This window comes from Canis aureus, chromosome 32, assembly GCF_053574225.1.
Source record: "Canis aureus isolate CA01 chromosome 32, VMU_Caureus_v.1.0, whole genome shotgun sequence".
Lineage (NCBI taxonomy): Eukaryota > Metazoa > Chordata > Mammalia > Carnivora > Canidae > Canis > Canis aureus.
The window spans coordinates 37,475,842-37,495,807 of record NC_135642.1 but is presented as its reverse complement, the minus strand read 5'-3'; the positions used below and the strand labels follow the sequence as shown (position 1 = coordinate 37,495,807).

Sequence of the window (19,966 nt, the reverse complement as noted above, 5' to 3'; positions counted from 1 at the left end):
TCTCTCCTCCTGCCACCCCACCCCCCACCACCAAAGGCCTGCCCTGACTGCTGCCTGTGACCACCTAGGAACCCCCCCCCACTAGCCCCCACCTGGCTCCCTGCTTCAGGGCTGCCCTCTGAGTCTTTCCCACAGCAGCAGGAGGGCCCGGACCATTCCTACTGCCATTCCCTTCTTGGCTCCCGGGGGCAGCGAGTGGAGCCCAAGGCAAGGGCTTAGGGCTTCCTGGCCTGGCTGGCTGGACCCTCCTCCTGTGCCCCAGGCCGCCCCGTGGCTCTCATCAGGAACGTCCTGGAGGCCGCAGGGCCTGGGCTGGACTAGGCCTGGCCGTGACCTGGTGCAGAGGTGGGGCCCAGGCCCCTGCATTCCCACCCCGCCTTCCCTTCCCTAAGCCTCTCGCTTCCAGCCCTGCCTTCGGCCACCTCCCCAGGCCCAGGCCTCCTGGAATGGCGGACTCTCCAGGCCTTCCCGGTCATTGTCCCTCAGGGAAGGGGGTGGGAGGAAAAGCAGCTCAAGGTCACAGAGCAGGTCGCCGGCTGGGCCGGGAATCCAGATGCAGCCTCTTCCCAGCTCCTCGGAGGAAGGGGGTGTGAGCGCCCTCCTCTGGCTGCTTCCTGGAGGCAGCTGGGCCGGGTTGGGGGGAGGCCAGGCTGCCCTTGGGAGCCTCCTTCTTCTGTACTTGGGGCATTTTGGATCCTGGCTCCTCCGTGGTCCGCTGTGCCGTGAAGTCCTGGTGCCTGTGGGTGGGTCATGGATTCTCGGGTGGCGTGGGTGGTGGCAGAAAGGACCCAGCTCCGGAAAAATGGGCTTGCTTGGAAGGCCATCAGCTGCCACCTGCTGGCTGGATTCAAGCTTCCAGCAAACTCTTCTGGTCTTTGAATCTTGCCTTAATTGCCCTGACCTTGAAATCCCTGGTCTCCGTCCTGTGTCCCCACCGCCCTCCACCCTCTAGAGGCCTGCCCTTTCCCACTGCCCCATCTTCTCCCCACTAGGTCTGTTAATCCTACTCCCACTAGCATCCCAACCCTAGGGGTGCATGGGTATATGAAGAGGGCTCCGGCAAGGGCAATGCTTACCCCAAAGGGGACCACATACTGATGGGGAATAGCGAGCAGTGTGATGGCCAGGTATAAGGGAGGGGCTCAGAGCCAGGAGCTTCGTAGAACCACCCCAACCTGGCCCTGTGGATGCTCACCTGTGCCAAGTAAGGCTGACCCATTTGTGTTTGTGACCGAATTCAAATTCCAAGGGAGGACAGGCTGTGGGTTGTTTCCAAATACAAACACACATGCACAGAGAACAAGGAGCTTCTGCCAACATTCCCAGCCAGGGCCCTCTCTCCCTCCCTGTTCCACACACCTGCCGGGGTGGAAAGGGATCTGGTGATGCTTCCCGTGGTCAAGGTAAGTGTCTGCTCCTGCTTGGGGCAGCCCCTCATTAGTGCGTGTGGCCCTTCCAAACCGTAAGGCTGGGAAGCAGGGGCTTGTGGTGGGGGTGTTTTTAGTATGAAGTCATTTCCCACAGTGAAGAAGCAACCACGTCCCCCACGGTCCACTGGCAACCTAGGATGTTTTGCTCAGCACCAGGAGACAGTCTAAAAATGCCCTAAGCCCATCTCGGAATCTCAGGAATCTGGCTGGAAGAGAACCCAGGAGACAACAAATCCTGAAACAACCGCTTGCCCTGCATTGAACCCAGCAGAAGGTGAAGCTCATTCCAGCATCCAGGGGCTCTGTGTCCTACTGGGCGACATGATGCTCATAGATTGACCCCAGACTGATCCCCTCAAGGGCAGGCCTGGTTCTTCCCCTTTTCTGGGTTCCCAGCTCCCAGTACTGAGTAGATTCAGGTACTCAGTATGTGCTGGACTCTGTTGAAAATTCACGTAGGTGTCTGGGGTGCATGACAAGGAGTTCTAGGCATGCCCAGGAGGGACCTCTCCATAGAAGAGAAGGATCTAGAGTTTAGCCTAAGATGCCCTCACCTGGAGAAAAGAAGGGAGCAGGCATGTGGTGGGGAATGTGGCAGTCGAAGGGGGTTCAAAGAGGCATGAAGGGGGTTGCTTTCCTACATTGTCACAACAACCAAAGCGATGTGGTGGGCTAGGCCGTCACCGGCAGAGGGATCAGCATCACAGACCAGGCATGGGATATTTTCTAGTATATGAGAACTAAAGGACCTAAAGACAACCCAGGGAGGAACTGATGGGTTATTCAACAATGCAGTTGGGAACATGCGGAATATCACATTCGACCCTGACCTTGGACTATTTGCTATTATTTAAGTAATGATTAAAGAGCTGTCCAGAAGGGCTCAGGCTTGGGGATTCAGTGGAATAGAGGCACACAGGAGACAGATCTCCCTGTCCATTCACCTGCTCCCCCGAACCCAGGGAGGAGGATGTCTTCATCAAGGTTGAATGTGCCTTCTCTCAACTGCTGGCATAATGGAAACTGCAGTGTTAGACCAGGAAGAGACCCCAAAACTGTCCTAGTCCCTCATTTGATAGAAGGAGAAAGTGAGGTCCAGAGAGGAGCAGCGAATTACTCAGTGTCACACAGCCAGAGGCAGAACTGGGCTCAGACCACCCCTCCCATCTCCGGCGTCCTGCCCAATGCTCCTCTACAGCCCTTTGCCATTTCTTCTCCAGCCCTCTTTTCTAAGACTCTCCTTGCTTTCCTCTGGCTATTCTGAATTTCCTGTGGTGTCCACCTTGCCACACACCTGTCCACTTTGTAGCCTGACAAGTCTGTTCCACGACAACCCTGGCGTGGTAAGAGTGAGTGTCTCCCCAACATCCCTGGTCTCATGGTGGGCCCCAGGCCTCTTCTCAGACCACACTCACCCAGCACTGATCCTGACCAGGGAACTGGGAGCATATACCTCCTCTGGCTCTGGGCTCGGAAGATCCACATCCTTATTTGTCTTCCCCACTACACCAGCTAAGTGACCTTGATCATGTCATTGCTCGAGATCTGACTGCTCTCCTTGAAAATGGAAATAATATTAACACACAGCATCTAGCGCTGCTCTAAAGATCAAAAGAGTCAAGTATGTGGAAACAGCAAAGCATCATTCCAGTGTAAGACACTGGTGTCCCCCAGACCCACGCCAGGGCTGGATACAGAGCAGATGCTTACTGAACCCCTGAAGAACAGGGGTTCTCACTAGGGGACACTGAGTGATACCTGGAGACATTTTTATCACAACTGGGTAGGGGTTGCTATGGTATCTGATCCGCAGAGGACAGGACAGTCCTCACAGCAAAGAATTATCTGGCCCCACATGTCAGTGGTGCTGGTTCAGAAGCCTCGCCGTCGATGAACAGAGTGTGAAATTATGTCTATCGATACAGACACGGTTTGTTGTTCCAGAAAGGCAAGAGTTGTGTCTGGGAAGTTGACCATCAGGATACCGTGGTGACCAAGAGCAACAGCCACCGGGGTTAAATGAGATGGTCATGCCCAGGTTTGATAAGTTGAAAACAATTTTATTTCAATTCTATCCTTGGGAGGCAGCATAAATAATCACAGAAGACCACAACGGTCAATGGGGAAGAAAAAAAAGGTCAAGAAGTGTGAGGAGGAGATGAGAGCTGACACTGTCTAGCTGCAGGGGGTGGAGGGCCATGAGGCCCCACGTTAGCTGGCTGAGAGGGTGGAGGGTTCTTGGAGGAAAAGCCTGAGGGGTGGGGGCTTTCCCCGCCCAGGTTACCTGGAGGGGCTTCAGGAGCCCCAGCCTCTGTGGATGGATGTGCTGCAGGGTGGCCACATGGGAAGAGCAGGTGTAGGGCATAATGCGTCTAGTAGATCCTAGCTAATGAGAGAGGAGTGGACACCCATTTCTTGACCCCCAGGCCAGATCTCACCCCCGGACTGTGACTTTTCTGATAGCAGTGTTTATAGATTCTGTGTGTCATGGGGAATGAAGGAAACAAAAAAGAAAACGTGTAGAAGACCAAATGAAATATGGCGTCTCAAAGAGTCCTGTGGCCTTGGGCCACTTCCGGTTTCCTGGTCTGCAAAATAGAGAGAGTGCTCCCTACCTCTTGGAGCAGATATGAGTCTCAAATGAGATCCTGCGGGTCAAAGAACCATGTAAACTTTAAAGTGCTATACGGAGTGAGGGGCTGTGGTCGTTCTACAATAAGTGTAAGGCTGAAAGTGGCTGAGACGGACGTGGCGAGAGACGCGCACAGAGCATCCCTCAAAGCGATCAGACCCCGGCTCTGCCTTCCCCAGGGCCGGGCTCCACCCTCCTCAGCCTCGGCTTCCAGGAGGAAGGGGCCTCATCTGAGGGAGTCCCCCCGGGGAGTGAGAGCAGAGGGTGGGGGCCAGGAGGGTACAGGGGCACTGAGTGGGAAGGGCCTCAACTGGGCAGTGTGACACGTTGGCACTACTGGTGTTGGGCAGATGGTAGCAGTGGCTTCCAGTTCTCATTCCCCACAGAGACTTGGGCACTGGGAAGGCCCCCCCTTCCCTGGGATTGGCATCTCCATGCAGTGGGAGGGGCCCTGGCCGGCAGTCTGGACACGCTGGGTCCCGGTCCTGGGTCAACTGTTAACCTTCTGGGTGACTTAGTAAGTCACTTCCCCACTGCAACCCTTGGTTCTGTCCTTTGTAAAATGGGGACACTATTCCCTACCCTGCCTACCTCACAAATTAAACGGGGGATGGGGAGAGGGGGGAAGGGGTGTTCCAAGAGCTTTGAAGACAATCATGGGAAGGCAAGGGGTCATTATGGCCTTGGTGAGCAATCCTTTTAATTCCCTGAAGACAAGAGAGAGGGGGCAAGAGACAGGAGCTGGGCTGCTTGCAACCCTTGTCAGGTGAGTCAGGCTTGCGGAGCTGCCAGGGAAGGGGGGCGCTGCGGGGAGGGGAGCAGCCCAGGCTGTGTCAGGCCTCACTGCGCGGTCCTGCAGGCCCGAGTGCCCGGATGCCCCCGCAGCCCCCTGGCAGGGGCAAGAGTTCAAGGTCTCCATCCGCTGGGGTCCTGGCTTCCCCTTCTGCTCCCTGGTCCACTGAGGGCCCTCGCTGGGGAGTCCGTGGTCTTTGTCCCTCCGAGGCTCCTCCGGGGTGGCAGGGAAAGGGGGGGCCTTCAGCGGAGGGGGGTCTCCAGGAGAAGCTGGGGACTTTCTTAGCGTGAGGTCGAGAGGTCAAGGTCAGCTCCCAGTCCCCGAGGCGGCAGGTGGGGTCCCCAGGTGTCCCCGCTCCAGTCCCGGCTCTGTCTCTGGGGGCGCCGGGGAGGGGGAAGTGAGGGGCGCGGAGGGACCGCGGAGAGATGGCACGGAGGCCCCGCGCCCCCAGCTAGCAGTTCTTGGGGTTGTTGCGCAGGTTCTTGAGCTCCAGCTGCAGCTGCCGAATGCGGATGTCCTTCTGGGCCAGCTCCTCTTTCAACCGCCGGATCTCGTCCTGCTGCCGGAAGAACATTCGGAGGAGCTGGGGAGGATGGAGAGCAGGTGAGACCGCGCCCCTGCGCACCCCTGCGCACCCCTGACCCCCCCCCCCCCAGTCCCCGGAGCGGCCTCCCCCTGCCTCTGCTTTATTTATTTATTTTTTGACTTTCAGAAACATTGATGCTTTTTATTTCTTTTTTTAGTTCTTATTTTTTTTTGATAAATTTATTTTTTATTGGTGTTCAATTTGCCAACATACAGAATAACACCCAGTGCTCATCCCGTATTCCTTGACCTAGTAATATCACTCTGAAAATCCAATATAAGCAAAAATCTTCATGCATGAAGGTGTGCGCTGCCCCCCTCAGTGCCCTCCACCCAGTCACCCCCATCCCCCGCCCTCCTCCCTTTCCGCCACCCCTAGTTCGTTTCCCAGAGTTAGGAGTCTTCCATGTTCTGTCTCCCTTTCTGATATTTCCCACTTATTTTTTCTCCTTTTCCCTGCCTCCGCTTTAGTGTCCCCAGAGGCTCCTGTCCCCGCCACGGGCCCTTCTGCAGACCCAGCTCGTGGCTCCTACTTACCCTGGGAGGCAGGAGGAGTCCACACCACCTCCATCCCTAAATATCCCAAGATCACTCTTTTAGGGGTGCAGACACAATGCTCTCATTTACCATTCGGAATGGGAACCTTTCTAAAATGTTCAGTATTTTTCTTTCTTTCTTTCTTTCTTTCTTTTTCTTTCTTTCTAGATTTTGTTTATTTGTTTTGTTTTAAAGATTTTATTTATTTATTCACGATAGACATAGAGAGAGAGAGAGAGAGGCAGAGACACAGGCAGAGGGAGAAGCAGGCTCCATGCAGGGAGCCTGATATGGGACTCGATCCCAGGACCCCAGGATCACGCCCTGACCCAAAGGCAGATGCTCAACCGCTGAGCCACCCAGGTGCCCCAGTATCTTTGTTTTTCTTAGGGAAGCCGAGGGTACGGAGTGGAAGCCAGCTTTTCTGCTGACAGGTGAGTATCCCAGGCCAAGGTCTGCGGTGCGCAGGGGCAAGGGCAGGTGTCTGGCAGCCCTTCCCTTACAGAGCAACCTGGATTAACCAGAAAGCAGACTGCAGGTGCCCGCAAGACACTGAGCCCCGAGGGCCACGTGCAGACCCGGCCACAAGGTTCCTGACACACACGTGTGTGTGTGAGCTGCATTTGTTCTTGTAATTGTATGATACAGGCGAGACATTGATGAAATAGTTTGAAAAGAGAGGTGCTGTTCCCATGAAAACTAAGGTGACTGCATCAGGTAAAGGTGATGCTAACCACACTGCCCCTGAGTATATACATAAAAGTTCGGGAATATGTTATATCTTGATTGTCCCATAGTGGTGATATGGCTGCTTTGGGTTTGTCAAAACTCATGGAACTGGACACTCCGAAGGATGACTTTTACCACAGGGAAATTATACCTCAATACACCTTTTTTTTTTTTTTTTTAATACGCCTGTCTTAAATGAGAAAAAGCTGGGGAAAACTCTGAAAACACTCGAGGTTTGTTTTCAGATTGAAGTTCCTATTCTACCTCGAAGAAACTGAAACTGCGATTTGCAGCAAAAAGATGAGTTATTCGTGAAGGACACAGCAGATTCTCAACCAGGAATCTCAAAGAAAAGTCTTGGTCCTGCATCAAAATAGGATTGATTGATTTTATCTTGTCTTGTCTTGTCTTATTTTATTTTATTTCTTTGAGAGAGGGGGAGGAAGCACGAGCATGGGGAGGGGCGGAGGGAGAGTGAGAAGCAGACTGCCCACTGAGCAGTGAGCCCGATGTGGGTCTCTATCCTAGGACTCTGGGACCCTGATCTGAACTGAATGAAGGCAGATACTCAGCTGACTGAGCCACCCACGTGCCCTTTATTTATTCATTTATTTATTTAAATGTATTAGTGTATATGCTGCCAAAGCGAGCACTATTTACCTAATGGGTTAAATGAAAATAAATGGCTTAAAGACTATCTCTATCATTTTTATGATCCTCTCTTTAACTGACTTTTTTTTTTTTTTTTTAACCAACAAATCAGGACTGGCTACACCTTTTTTGGTGGGATAATGTGCTATTTGCCCCTGCACTAAATGATTCCACGCACTCCTGTGGCTTCCAGGTTCTTGAAATTCCTTTGCATGATCTTTTGGTCAGCTTTTGTTAAAAACAAACAAACAAAACAACAACAACAACAAAAAAAGCAGCTTTGTTGAGGTGTAATTCACATACTATAAATTTCACTCATATTAAGTGTATAATGGACTGAGTTTTAGTAAAATTCAGAGTTGTGGAAGTCACTTCTCTTGTGCCAAGCTGCCAGTTTCTCTTCACATTTAGACCAATGTGTCCACCATTTATTTATTTATTTATTTATTTATTTATTTATTTATTTATTTATGATTTTATTTATCAATTCCTGAGAGACACAGAGAGAGGCAGAGAGAAGCAGGCTCCTCATGGAGCCAGATGCAGGATTTGATCCCAGGACTCCAGGATCACGCCCTGAGCCAAAGGCAGACGTTCAACCACTGAGCCACCCAGGTGCCCCGTGTTCACCATTTATAGCCCAGTTTCTAATTGGTTGCTCCCAATCGGGCAATGGTTAAAATTGTGGGTAAACCCAGAGTCAATAGGCTCTGAGTGGGGTTCTTTGCAATAAGACAGGTGCATAAGTTTTATGGTGCAGACAGATTGTGTTGCCTGCTCAGAGACCCTTGAAAATTTCCCTCTGAGTCTTCAGTTGGTTCATATAAACAAGTTGTAACTAAATGTTACTTGATTTCACTACTGCTCAACCCTGCCTCCCCCACACTGGGTGCTAGAACTGAGCTCAGGCTCTTTATATGGTGCACATGGGCGATCCCAGCAACTCAGGTGCCTTCTACTTTCTCAAGGTGCTTTTAACAAAAGCTTTTTTTTTTTTTTTAAATGGGAAAGGCCAAATATATACAAAAGTAGAAAGATTAGCACTATGAACCTTCAAGTACTCATCAACCAGCTTCAAGAAATAACATGACCATTCTTGCTTTTAGCTGTACTCCTCCTCACTTCACCTACACCACCTCTGTCAGGGATTATTTTGAAGCAAATCTCTTCTATTCCCTGATCCCACCCAATCCTCGACATTTGAACATCCCTCTATAATGGTACTAAATATATCTTATAGCTATGGTCAGTTTACCATTCAAATTTCCCTTTAAGACTGGGAGGTCCCAGAGGTCAGGAATAGTCTTTTTAGGACTGACAGTGACAAGGCTAAGTTGGTGTGACAAGAAACCTTTAAGGTGGCCCCTATGTTATTCCCTCCCCTCCAGGGTGGACTGGATCTAGTAACTTGCTTCAAATGGATACACTATGGCAGAACTGATGAGATGTCATTTCCAAGGTTAGGTTACAAAAAGACTGTGACTTCCATCCCAGACACCTTCTCTTGCTCCCTCTGAGGGGTGCCAGCTGCCGTGTTGGGAGCTGCCCTATGGAGAGGTCCATAGGGTAAGAAGGACCTGTGGGAGGCCTCCGGCTGATAGTCCATGAGTAACTGAGACCTCAGTCCAAAAACCTGTGAGGAAAGGAGTCCTTCCAGCAACCAGAGTGTAAGCAAATTTGGAAGCAAATCCTCCCCCGGGTGAGCCTTCAGATGTGGCTGCAGCCCAGCAGACAGTTTAACTACAAGGTCTCATGAGAAACTGTGAACCATGGGCATCCATTCTGAGACACTATGAGATATAAATATTTGGGGGTTTAAGTCACTAAGTTTGGGGAGATGTTTTACACAGTAATAGATAACTAATACAGTGAGCCTCACTGAGCACTTCCTATGGGCCAGGAAGGGTGCTGGATCCTCAGGAAATACCTTGGGTTATTCCCATGTATTATCTCCTATCCCCACTTTACCATGAGAAAGATCAGGAAGCTTGCCTGGGCATTGCTGGGAAATGGCAGAGCCAGGATTCAGATGCGGGTGGGTCCCTCTCTAGTGCTGCTGCATCCAGCTGGGCACAGGGCAGGCATCTGTGAACCCTGGCTGTGCCGAATCTCAGCCCCTGGAATTGGCACCAGGGCCTCGGGGTACAGTTGGAAGGGGAAGCCTCCGGGGGGCCTGGATATGATCCAGCTATGGTTGCCCCTGAATGAGCTGCTCCCATTCTAAATGGTGCAAAGCACTTTCGGAAACACAGCCTCTTCCCCCCAAACTGTCAGACCCCGTGGCTGTCACAACACCAGGGAGGAAGGCAGCAGGCCAGGCTTTCCTCTGGCTAGCCGGGAATTTATAACTCCCGTAGCAGCAAACGACAGGCACATTCGGAGATGGGGTACGGAACCGTGGGGGCCAGTGAGTGCCACGGGGAGGGGGGGGTTGATCTCGCTATCGCATCCCGGCCCCTATTTATTGGGGTCAGAGGCAATGGAAGCCAATAGCAGGCTACTTAGGGTATTTGTCACAGGAAGAAAAATGCCCCAGATGGAGCCGGCTTACAGGCCCGAAGCCCATAATTGAAATGTGAAGGTCTCGCTCTTCCAGGACCCGTGGAGGTAATAACTTATATTCCTTACCTCGTTCTCTGTCCTGGGCGGGACGTTTTCTAATAAATCTATTCCATTGACCACAACGCTCTTCTTTTCTTTGATGGGAGCCTTAAATACCATTTTTGAGGACTTCTTGTAGCCTTCCTTCAAAGACATCAGCACGGGATCTAGGAAAGGCAAGGGAAACGTTCACGCGGACGGTCTGGTGGCGTGTCAAGTGGCGGCATCTTTCATTCACGCCACGCTTGACAGCTGGCTGAGTGGGGGGGCATCAGGCAGGAGGCTGTGCAAGGGGCAATGGGCGAACCAGAGTGAAGGCAAAAGCTGCGGTCTCGAAGCCTCTTCTGGGGAGCCCACCCCCACGGTACCTCGGTTCATGCCCCCCAGCCATTCATCAGGGGTCAGAGCTGGCTCCGTGCCCGGCGTCATGGGGTAGATGTCTTCCTGGTAGGAATCCGACTGCAGTGGGGGGAGCAGAGGAGTGGACAGATGGGGGCCACTGATGACCCCTGCTCTCACCGGCCCCTCCTTGCTGGCCTCCCACCGCGCTCCCGCTGTCCTGTCTCTAAGCCTGAGCACTCAGGCGTCTCCCGCGTGGGATCCCCACCCTGCATTCGTCAGCAAGCCAGACTGTCCCCCCCCCAGAGTGGCCCCCATCTTCACAATCCCCTCCCCACACCCAAATTGGGCCTGAAGGCCCCACTCCACAGGACCTTCTTCTTCTGGGCTCCTCCGGCTTACAGTCTGTGGTGAGCCCCCTAAGATTCAATACGGGGGGTCCCTTTGGAGCCCAGCGCAACCCCACTCACCCTCCGGGGCACGATCATGGAGATGGGCTCGATCAGGCCCTTGAGAGTCACCAGCTTATAGAAGCGGAACACCTCGCAGGCCGACACGTCCAGCCCGTGCTTGGGCATGACCCCTGTGGACAGGCACACGCAGCTCCATGGGGTCCTGGGTGCCCCCTGTCAGCGCCCCTCCTCCCCGATGTCCTTGGCGAAGCGTGTCCTTGAGCACTTAGGAGGCAATGATCTGTGCACAGGGCATCGCAGGGGCTTCTTGAGTTAGGCTCCGTCTCTGGGGAGCAGCGGCTCAGAGAAACCCCTTGGGCCAGACCCGCTGCACCAAGTGCAAGCTTTAGAACTGGGGCCTTTTGTAACGGGAAGGGGTTATTGAAATATTTGAGTCTCTTCCATTCTTTTGAGGGATGAGACTACTGCTGGTTTAGGGGAAGGGGCTTGCCCGAGGTCACAGAGTATGGCTGGGGCAGGGCCACTGAGTCTTTCACTCTCTAAAATAAACTAGCTTCCCTAACCCTCTGTGTTTCTGGTTCTCAGAGAGGATGAAGGAGAGAGAAACATTTCTCCATGCACCCCGGAGCCTGAGATTGCTGTTCAGCCATATATCTGGTCCTGGCAGGGCGCACGTGCATGCACTACCCACACGCATGCCCTAGCTACTGTGTTTCTAATAGTGGTGTCTACTAAGCCCCTATTGAGGAAACCGTGTGGGGTAGGGTTAGGAATGCAAACTTTGGGGTCAGACACACCTGCTTCTGAGTCTGACTCTGCCCCTCCTTCTGGCTGGGACGTATGGGGCAAATCACTGCCTCTCTAAGCTTCAGCTTCCCGGCTGGTTAGAGGCAGACAGTATGACCCTTCACAAGATGGTCGGTCAGGGCACTGAGCGAGAAGGTGCTCGTTGACTGCCTGGCATCATCGTGAGCACAGATAATGTTAGTTTTTTTTTTTTTTTTTCCAGGATGTGGATCTGAGTTAAAGTTCCAGCTCTCCTTGACTGGCGTGGAAGGCTGCTCTTCCAGATAAAGTAATTCTAGGAGCTGGAGGGAAGTACTGTAATGATACCCAAGTGGGATTTAGAGCCAGCAGACCTGGTTTTGAATTCTGGCTCTGCCACTTAAGATCTATGTGACCTGCTTGGGGTGAGTGACTTAGCCACCCTGAACCTATGAAAAGTGCCTGGCTCATGGCAGATGCTCCACAGTGGCCACAGGTGAGGGGAAGAGGAGAAACAGCTCTTCTTGGTTCCTCCCTCTTCCTCAACACCTGGACTCATTTCACCATCTTCCTGCCATTTCTTCAGTTACCGTCCTTTTTTGGCTAGAAGCCCACAGTGGCCTCCAGACTGGTCCCTCAGCCTCCCTCCTGTCCTTTCAAACTCCGTTCTCCCTACAGAAGCCAGAGCAATCTTAGACTAACATTTCAGATCACACTACACTGTCCCAGCTCCCACCCGCCTAAGACAAGGAAACCCTCCAGTGGGTTCCCAGTAAAACCCAAACTCCTTCCCTTGTGTGAAGGTTAACTATGTCAGTGGGCTCAGGAAAGAAGGTAGCCCTCCCCAGTGTGGATGAGCATCATCCAATCCGTTGAGGGTCTGAACAGAACAAAAGGCAGAGGAAGGAAGAAGTCACTCCTTTTTTTTCCTGCCTCACTGTTTGAGGTAGGACAACTCATGTCATCTTCTGCCCTAAGATTGGGATTCACACCATCAGCTCCTCTGGTTCTCAGGTCTTTAGACTTGGGCTTTCCTGGGTCTCCAGGAAGCCAGCAGATCAAGATCATGGGACTTCTCAGTCTCCACAATAGTGTGAGCCGGTTCCTCATAAATCGATATATATACATATATTTCTGTTTCTCTGGAGACCTCTCACAAATATATCCTTCTAATCCATCCCATGGCATCTGGCCCCTGCCCTCAGCTCCAGATTCATGTCCTAATCCTCTCCTTATCTTCTGCTACGTGACAGAGTCTATGCGTAGTCACACTACATCTGTTCTGTTTCTAGAACACGCCAGGCTCATTCTTGCCATGGGAACTTTGCACTGACTGTTCCTCCTGCTGGTCCTACTCTTCCCCCTTCCTGCCTTTCAGATCTTTCAGATCACCTCCACAGCGAGGACTTCCCTGACTGCCTTGTCCCAAAGAGCCCCCAGCCGCTCTCTATTCTGTTGCTTTTTTTTTTTTTTAAGATTTTATTTATTTATTCATGAGAGACACAGAGAGAGAGGCAGAGACACAGGCAGAGGGAGAAGCAGGCTTCACACAAGGAGCCCGATGCAGGACTCGATCCCAGAACTCTGGGATCACGCCCTGAGCCGAAGGCAGACACTTAGTCGCTGAGCCACCCAGGTGTCCCTATTGCCTTATTTGATTCTCTGCCTAGAACTTACTACCATCCAATATTTTCCTTCCTTATTGTTTACTGTCTGTCTCCCTTTAGTGGAATGTGAGCCCCACAGGGATAAAGCTTGGTTCTGTATTATTTACCACTGAGTCCAGGGGCTGCCACCCAGTAAGTGTTTGTTGAATGACTATGTGAAAGAGCAGGAGAACTGGGTGCTCTGCCAGGGGCTTTGTACACGCGGACTCTAGCTAAGCTTTACAACAGATTTACCCAAAAGTCGGTTTGATTTTTTCCCTATTTTACAGATGGGGAAACTGAGCTTCAGAAGGGTGAGGTGTACATTTGAGTCAGAATGTAAACCTAGGTCTGCCCCTAAAGTCCAGGCTGCTTTTCATCCTACCCGATGAAGAGGTGACAGTGAGGAGGAGATGCCAGAGTTCGGGATGGCTGAAGTCAATGGGATGGTCCTTGGGACCTCAGGCATAGCCCTGGGCCGCCATCCTGCTATGAGTCACTGAGGTGGGCTCTTGGGCCCTTCCAGCACTCTTGACCTGCAAGCTGGCTCTAAGGCCATACCCATAATGTCAGATAACCAGGGGGAGCAAGCCAGACTTGGGCTCCAAGGTAAGGGGGAATAGAGCCCCTGGAAGAAACTCCTTCCAACTGGGTGACTCTGACCCCAAGCAGGGATTGCTGAATGATAGGCAATCCCAGTGCCGGTTGATAGGAACGAAAGTTTTGCTGGAAGACTTCAGTGGTGGTAGCATGTGGGGTGTGCAGAGCTCTCACCCTTGCCCTGACTCACTCTGCTCTATCAATCCTGGGCCCTCTGCAGGATTTGCCTGGAGGCTGGGGAGTCTGGGGGTGTAGTGAGGGGGGCACTCCAGAACTTCCTCCTACCCTCTCAGGTGAGAACAGAGCCAGGGGGCCTGGCTTCCCAAAGTCTTCAGGAAAGGGTCTGGGCCTAGACCTTGCTCTGACCTTGGTTACTCGGCCATCACCCACCAGTGTCACAACCCCTTTGGGCTTCGGTCTCCTCATCTGCAAACGGGAATGAATGACACTGCTGATGATCAGAGATGATGGGGGATGTTGAGCACCACGGGATGGCAGTCCATCCGGTGGGGGGGTCACAGGCTGCTGAAGGCCTAGGTGACCCGCTCAGGTCCAGCAACTGCTGGTTCTATTCTGTTGGGCCAGTAGCCCAGGGCTTCCAAGCCTGATTTTTCATGTAAAGGCAGGCAGGGGTGACCCATGAGCCAAATGCCCAGTCTCTCATTCTATAGCCTAACGGCCATGGAAACCTCTAGACCCCTCTGGAAGCCTCTGGACCCCCCCTTACCTAGGCCTTTCTGCGGAGCTGGGGAGCGGAACTCCATGAGGTAACTCAGGAAGGGTTTCTCAGTGCTGATCTCGTAGTACCGGATGTTTCCATCTCCCTGGGGGCAGGGGGAGAGGGAGGGAGGTAAGGAAAGTGGGAAGTGGTCCTGGGGGCCTGTGGAAGAAAGCGGCTGCTGTGCCTCAGGGGTGGAGACCTGGCCTCTAGACCCATGGCCCGCTGACTGCGGTGGGGGTGGGGGGTGGGGGAGGTGGGGGTGGTGGGGGTGGTGTGTGTGTGTGTGTGTGTGTGTAGACAACATTTCTGATAAACAAGGCCATCTTTGCCAAAGAGCACCCGGCAGGTGCCTCAAATACCAGGATTAGTCGCTGTCCTCTAGACTTCAGGCTCTGATCCTTATTCGGGTGTAAACCCCGCCCCAGTGCACCTCGGAAGTAACTTTCAGTCACTGGCACCTCAGCAGGAATGAATGTCAGAGTCGAGGGCAGGTTTTGATGGAAGAGAACGAGAGCCCGAGGGGAAGACCAGAGCCACTGGCCTGGCTCTTCTTCAGGGGGAAGGGCAGGAGCAGGGACACGATGGAGGTGGGGGTCTCCCACAGGCTCCCCCAGTGCTTCCCACCCCCATCTTCTACTACCTTTCCAGCCAGGTAGAGCATGTGGGTGTCAGCGTCGTAGAAGGGGAACAGGAGGCCTGACAGCCCATCAATTTCCTCCTCGATCAGGGGCATGGACAGGTCCTCCTGCGGGCACAAGGCCGTATCAGCCTACGTCCAGGCAGGATGGCACCTTACCCTCCCCGACCCCAATAAAGCCCCAGAGCTACAACCCGTCCGTGTCACCACCTGGCCTCCCTGTGGCTGACCTGGTCCCAGAGGGCGATCTGTCTCGTGTTCCACCTGGAGACCCCCGTCGTGAGAAGCCGCTTCATGTTTCCCAGGAACACGACTCGGTTCACTCTGTGGTTTTTGCAGTTTGCCTCCTGGCGGGACAGACAGAGCCGGTAAGGCAGGGCCACCGGACGCTAGGGAAGTATAGTGGGCTGAATGGGGCCCCCCAAAGATAGGCCCATGCCTTAAACCCTGGAACCTGTGAAGGGGGTCCTTAATTGCCCTGGATTATCCAAGTGGGCCTTAAAGGTCATTGTGAGCATCCCTGTAAGAGGTGAGAGAAAGGGAGGCTCTAGGGACACACAGAAGAGGTGACTCCAGAGGCAGAGACCAGAGTGATAACGGCCGCAAGCAAGGGAACCAAGCAGCCATCAGAAGCTGGAAGAGGCGAGGAAGGTTCTCTCCCAGAGCCTCCAGAGGGAGTGCAGCCTTGATTTTGGACTTCTGGCCTCTGGAACTGTGAGAGAAGCTCTCTGGGTTGTTGTAAGCCACTGTTGGTGGTAATTCCTTGCAGCTGCCAGAGGAAACTAACTCAGGTGCTGTGGAGCAATGGGGTCCCAGGGTCAGGAAAGCAGGCCTCTCCACCCGACCCTCCGGTGGCGGGGATCGGGAAAGGGAAGCTGACGTCAGGGGTGCCAGGTGCCAGGTGCCAGGTGCTCTCAGCAGGGCATCTCTTCTAAGTGTTGCCACAGTACCTCCTGCAGGGAATGTCTGAGGATGAGGATGAGGCTCAGGGGCATGGGGTGCTCACGCCTTGCTTCACCCCAGGGCTCCTTCTAACCTGCCTCCATCCTCCATCCTCCTTTCCCCTGCCTCTCGGCTCCTGACTCTTCCTTTTCCCTCTAGCACACCACAGTCCTTTGCCAGGATGAGTTAGCATCAGGTCAGAAACCAGAGGCTGGGGGAGCAGCACAGAGACCCTGGCTGGCGTCACTTCCAGTCCTGCCCAGCAAGTGTAGCCCGAGGACTCCCAGCTCTCAGCCTGTGTCACATCTGTGAGGTGGAGCTTGGGTTCTCTGCTCCTGCCCATCTCCTCCGCTCAACATGGGCTCTGGGGGCCGGCCGGTTGGGTCTGAATTCTAGCCCTGCCCATAACTTCCATCTCGAACCCTCTCCAGGGCTCAGTTCCCCCCTGTGAGGCGGGAAGAGCAGCCCACCTTAGAAGGCTGGCAGGAGGATTCAGCGAGTGACAATGTAGAGCCCTGGGCACAGTGCGCACCACGCAGTGAGCTCTGAATAAATGCTGCCGGATCCTAATGATGCGAATAACTGTGAGCCTTATTATCGGTGATGGTAGTAGTAGATGACTTTCTGCTCTTGTAACATCAGACTCTTCCAAGATAAACACCACCAGGCCAAGCATCAATCCTTTCTTGTGTAGGAGGCAAACCTCACATTGCATCCGAATTTTCCATCCCACTTAGCCGGGTGGCTGGCACGCAGTGGGTGTTCATGAAGTGTCAATTTCTTACTCCCAAATGGCATCTGATCCCTTCCTCACAGTCAAGACCCAGGAGATTCAAAGACCTAGCTGGAACTAAATTCACCAGCAACCTCCCCACTTGGAGCTGTCCCTGGGACTGGTGCCCTGAGCCATTTCCTTCATGCTTGTCCCATGCTGGTGGCTGGGCAGATAGTCCGAAGCCCCCTCTCTTGTGCCCACGATGGGGCTTGGGCAACACCCAGGGATTTGTGTGCTAAAGGGTGTCACCATTTCTGTCCCCAGAGCAGGCCAGAAGAATCCCATCTGGGGAGAGGGGTACCGTGGGGATAAGAAGGATACCGAGGTCCCTCCCTGCCCAGACTAAGGCAGGGTCCCTGTGAGTCGAGAAGAACCCAGAAGGCGTGGGCTGGTAGATGGAGGTGCAGGCCAGGTGCATGGGAGAAGGGGAGCTGGCCCCGCCTTTTCCTCTGAGCCTGACAGGAAAGCCATGCCCCAGATCCTGACCCCTTTCCCTTCCCTAAAAAGCCGTGGGGCTTCACCTGCAGGACGCGGCCAGAGCGGGGCTCGATCACGCGAAGCTTTTTGTCCTTGCACGTGGTGGTGAGCAGGCTGCCATCCGTGTTGAAGGACATGCAGAGGATCACATCCGAGTGGCAGTCTATCATCTTCACTGGCTCACCCACGTCCAGGTTCCAGATGAGGACCTGCGAGGGTGGGCGTGACGGAGGCAGGTCAGGCCTGTGGCTTGGCATGAGGCCTCTGTCCCTGGGCTGCGCCCCACGGCCCCGGGAGAGACGCCCCACGCAGGGTCGGGGTGTGCTGGCAGGCAGGATGGAGATTAAACTCTGTATCAAAGACCGACGCCCCCGTCGCACGAATCCGCCAGCCCTCGGCAGATCCCAGCCCCGGCCTGGGCTCAGTTTCTGCCCCTTGCAAGAAGGATCGATGTTCCTGACCCGGGTCCCCTAGCTGGCACACCTCTTTTGGGGACATCCCGTTCTCTTCCCTCCAGCAACTCTGGTCACTCCTTTCTCCTACCAGGGGGGTGGCAGCCACATCTGGATTTAAGAAGTGGCCCCGGGAGAGGGTGTGGGCATGGAGTGGACATTCTCTTCTAATCCTTAAGGGCCAGGGAAGCCGGAGAGGCAGCCTGTGTGGGCTCCAGGAATGACAGGGAGCACAGAAGATGCCCGGGCCTCAGTAGTGAATGAATGACTGAATGAATGAATGAGTGGACAGATGGACGGGACAATGTGGGTGAACACGCTCAGGATCTAACGGTAAAGATCCCTCCCACCCCTGCCCTGAGCTGGCTGTGGCCGCAGGTGCGGCCGGGCTGCTCACCTTGTAGTCATAGCCCGCACTGAACAGGATGTTGTTGGTGGTGGGGTGCCACTCGACCAGCCCCACGCGCCGGCTGTGCCCGTGCAGCTCCAGGAGAGCCTCTGTCATGTTCCGCTTCAGGCCCCCCTCGGGGATCTCCCAGATGCGCACCTGCAGGGGGCGCCGAGGGTCGTGGCTGGGTGGGCAGGGCCCGGGGAGCCTCTGACAGCCCCCTCCCGTGGCCCCAGGCTTCCCCGGATCTGCACCTCCAGGCCGGTGCAGCGGGCGGGCCTGACCGAGGCTCGGGGAGGCTCCGGGGTGCACTTCACACCATAAGCAGCTTGGGGCGAGTGATGCAGTAAAAGCCTGCCTCTGCTTCCCTTCACACACCCTTCTAAGAGCTCTGATCTCTGGGGTGCCTGGGTGGCTCAGCATTGAGCATCTGCCTGTGGCTCAGGGCATGATCCCGGGGTCCCAGGATCGAGTCCCGCATCGGGCTCCTTGCGGGGAGCCTGCTTCTCCCTCTGCCTGTGTCTCTGCCCCTCTCTCTGTGTTTCTCATGAATAAATAAATAAACTCTTAAAAAAAAAAAAAGAGCTCTGATGTCAGCCTCAGCAGCTCTGTTGGTACCACACGGCCCTGTCTCTCACGCTGCCCTTCACCAAGGTGGACACGAGAGCAGAGGAAAAGCCATCTGGGAGGCTGGGAGGCCCAGAGGCTCTTCTGGGAGGTGAGGCTCCAAGGGGCAGAGACTGATCAGATGTTGGGAGCCGACACCAGGACAGGCAAAGCCTGGATGCAGCTGCTATTTGCAGCTTTGTGGATGCTGGTAAAGAAGCAGAGGAGAGCCTGGGTGGCTTAGTGGGTTAAGCTTAAGCATCTGCCTTCGGGCTCAGATCGTGATCTCCAGGTCCTGGAGTCCCTGCTCAGTGGGGAGTCTGCTTCTCCCTCTCCCCCTCCCTCTGCCTCTCCCCTCTGCACTTGGTCTCTCTCTCAAATAAATAAAATCTTAAAAAAAAAAAAAAAAGAAAGAAAGAAAGAAAGAAGAGGCAGAAAGAGATGATGGGCTGAGAGGAGGATGAGACACACGGAGGAGCAGAGAGCGTGTGGTCCATGGGGTCCCAGCGCGACAAAGTGCACAGTTTCTCTGCAATCCGTGAGTACCCTCCTGATTACTGCCATCTCGCCCTGGTGGGCTTCCATTTCTCAGGCCAAACATACTCTGCCTAGGTGCAACTGTTTCAGCCCCAAATGGGAGAAAAAAATTCTTTGCCCTGCCTTGGCTCCTTGGGAGAATAAAATGAGACGCTGGTCGCCCAAGTTTGTAAACTGTAAAGTGCTCGAAAGACCTAAGGAATTCTAATCCTTGTTATAATTGCTGTCATCATGAATGCTGTTGACTATGCTCTGACCGGAGAGGAAAGAACACGGGTCGTGACAACTTAGGGCACCTTTAAGGCAAATCTTTTGAAAATCGGAACTGCACCCTTGCCAGTAAGGAGAAAAACTGGAAAAACTGCTTTGAGATGCCATAATCTTCTAAAGGAGCCGACTGGGAAGGGGGAGGGGAGGGGGAGGGGAGGGGGGAGCCAGTGCTGGCAGGATCATATACCGGCACTGGTGGAGTGGATCGGTGTTGGTAGTATTCTAACTCAGAGTAGCTCTTTGGGAAGCAATCTGGCAATCCTTAGCTGGAACCATAAAGACATCTATGTCGTATTCCTTGACCTAGTAATACCACTCGGAAAACCCAATATAAGCAAAAATCTTCATGCATGAAGGTGTGCGCTGCAACGTGGAAAATTTAGACACTCGAAGTGACCAACATCAGGGGAACAATTTAATATGTCATGTTACTATGCAAT

The 19,966-nt window shown here is 53.7% G+C and overlaps 1 protein-coding gene across 5 annotated transcripts in view; it reads right to left on the bottom strand.

Annotated features, from left to right (window-relative positions):
- Positions 1-3,469: 3,469 nt before the first annotated feature.
- The window catches only part of CORO2B (coronin 2B), a 134,446-nt gene continuing 117,949 nt past the window's right edge, over positions 3,470-19,966 (bottom strand). For all 5 annotated transcript variants that reach the window (XM_077881649.1, XM_077881650.1, XM_077881652.1 and 2 more), the window contains exons 4-12: positions 18,123-18,272; positions 17,318-17,482; positions 15,310-15,426; positions 15,083-15,187; positions 14,449-14,545; positions 10,768-10,880; positions 10,327-10,417; positions 9,986-10,125; positions 3,470-5,438 (exon numbers count right to left, since the gene is read on the bottom strand). In XM_077881649.1, coding sequence (XP_077737775.1) covers positions 5,307-5,438; positions 9,986-10,125; positions 10,327-10,417; positions 10,768-10,880; positions 14,449-14,545; positions 15,083-15,187; positions 15,310-15,426; positions 17,318-17,482; positions 18,123-18,272 — 1,110 coding nt within the window. In that variant the 3' untranslated portion in view covers positions 3,470-5,306. The remainder of the gene's footprint in view (positions 5,439-9,985; positions 10,126-10,326; positions 10,418-10,767; positions 10,881-14,448; positions 14,546-15,082; positions 15,188-15,309; positions 15,427-17,317; positions 17,483-18,122; positions 18,273-19,966) is intronic.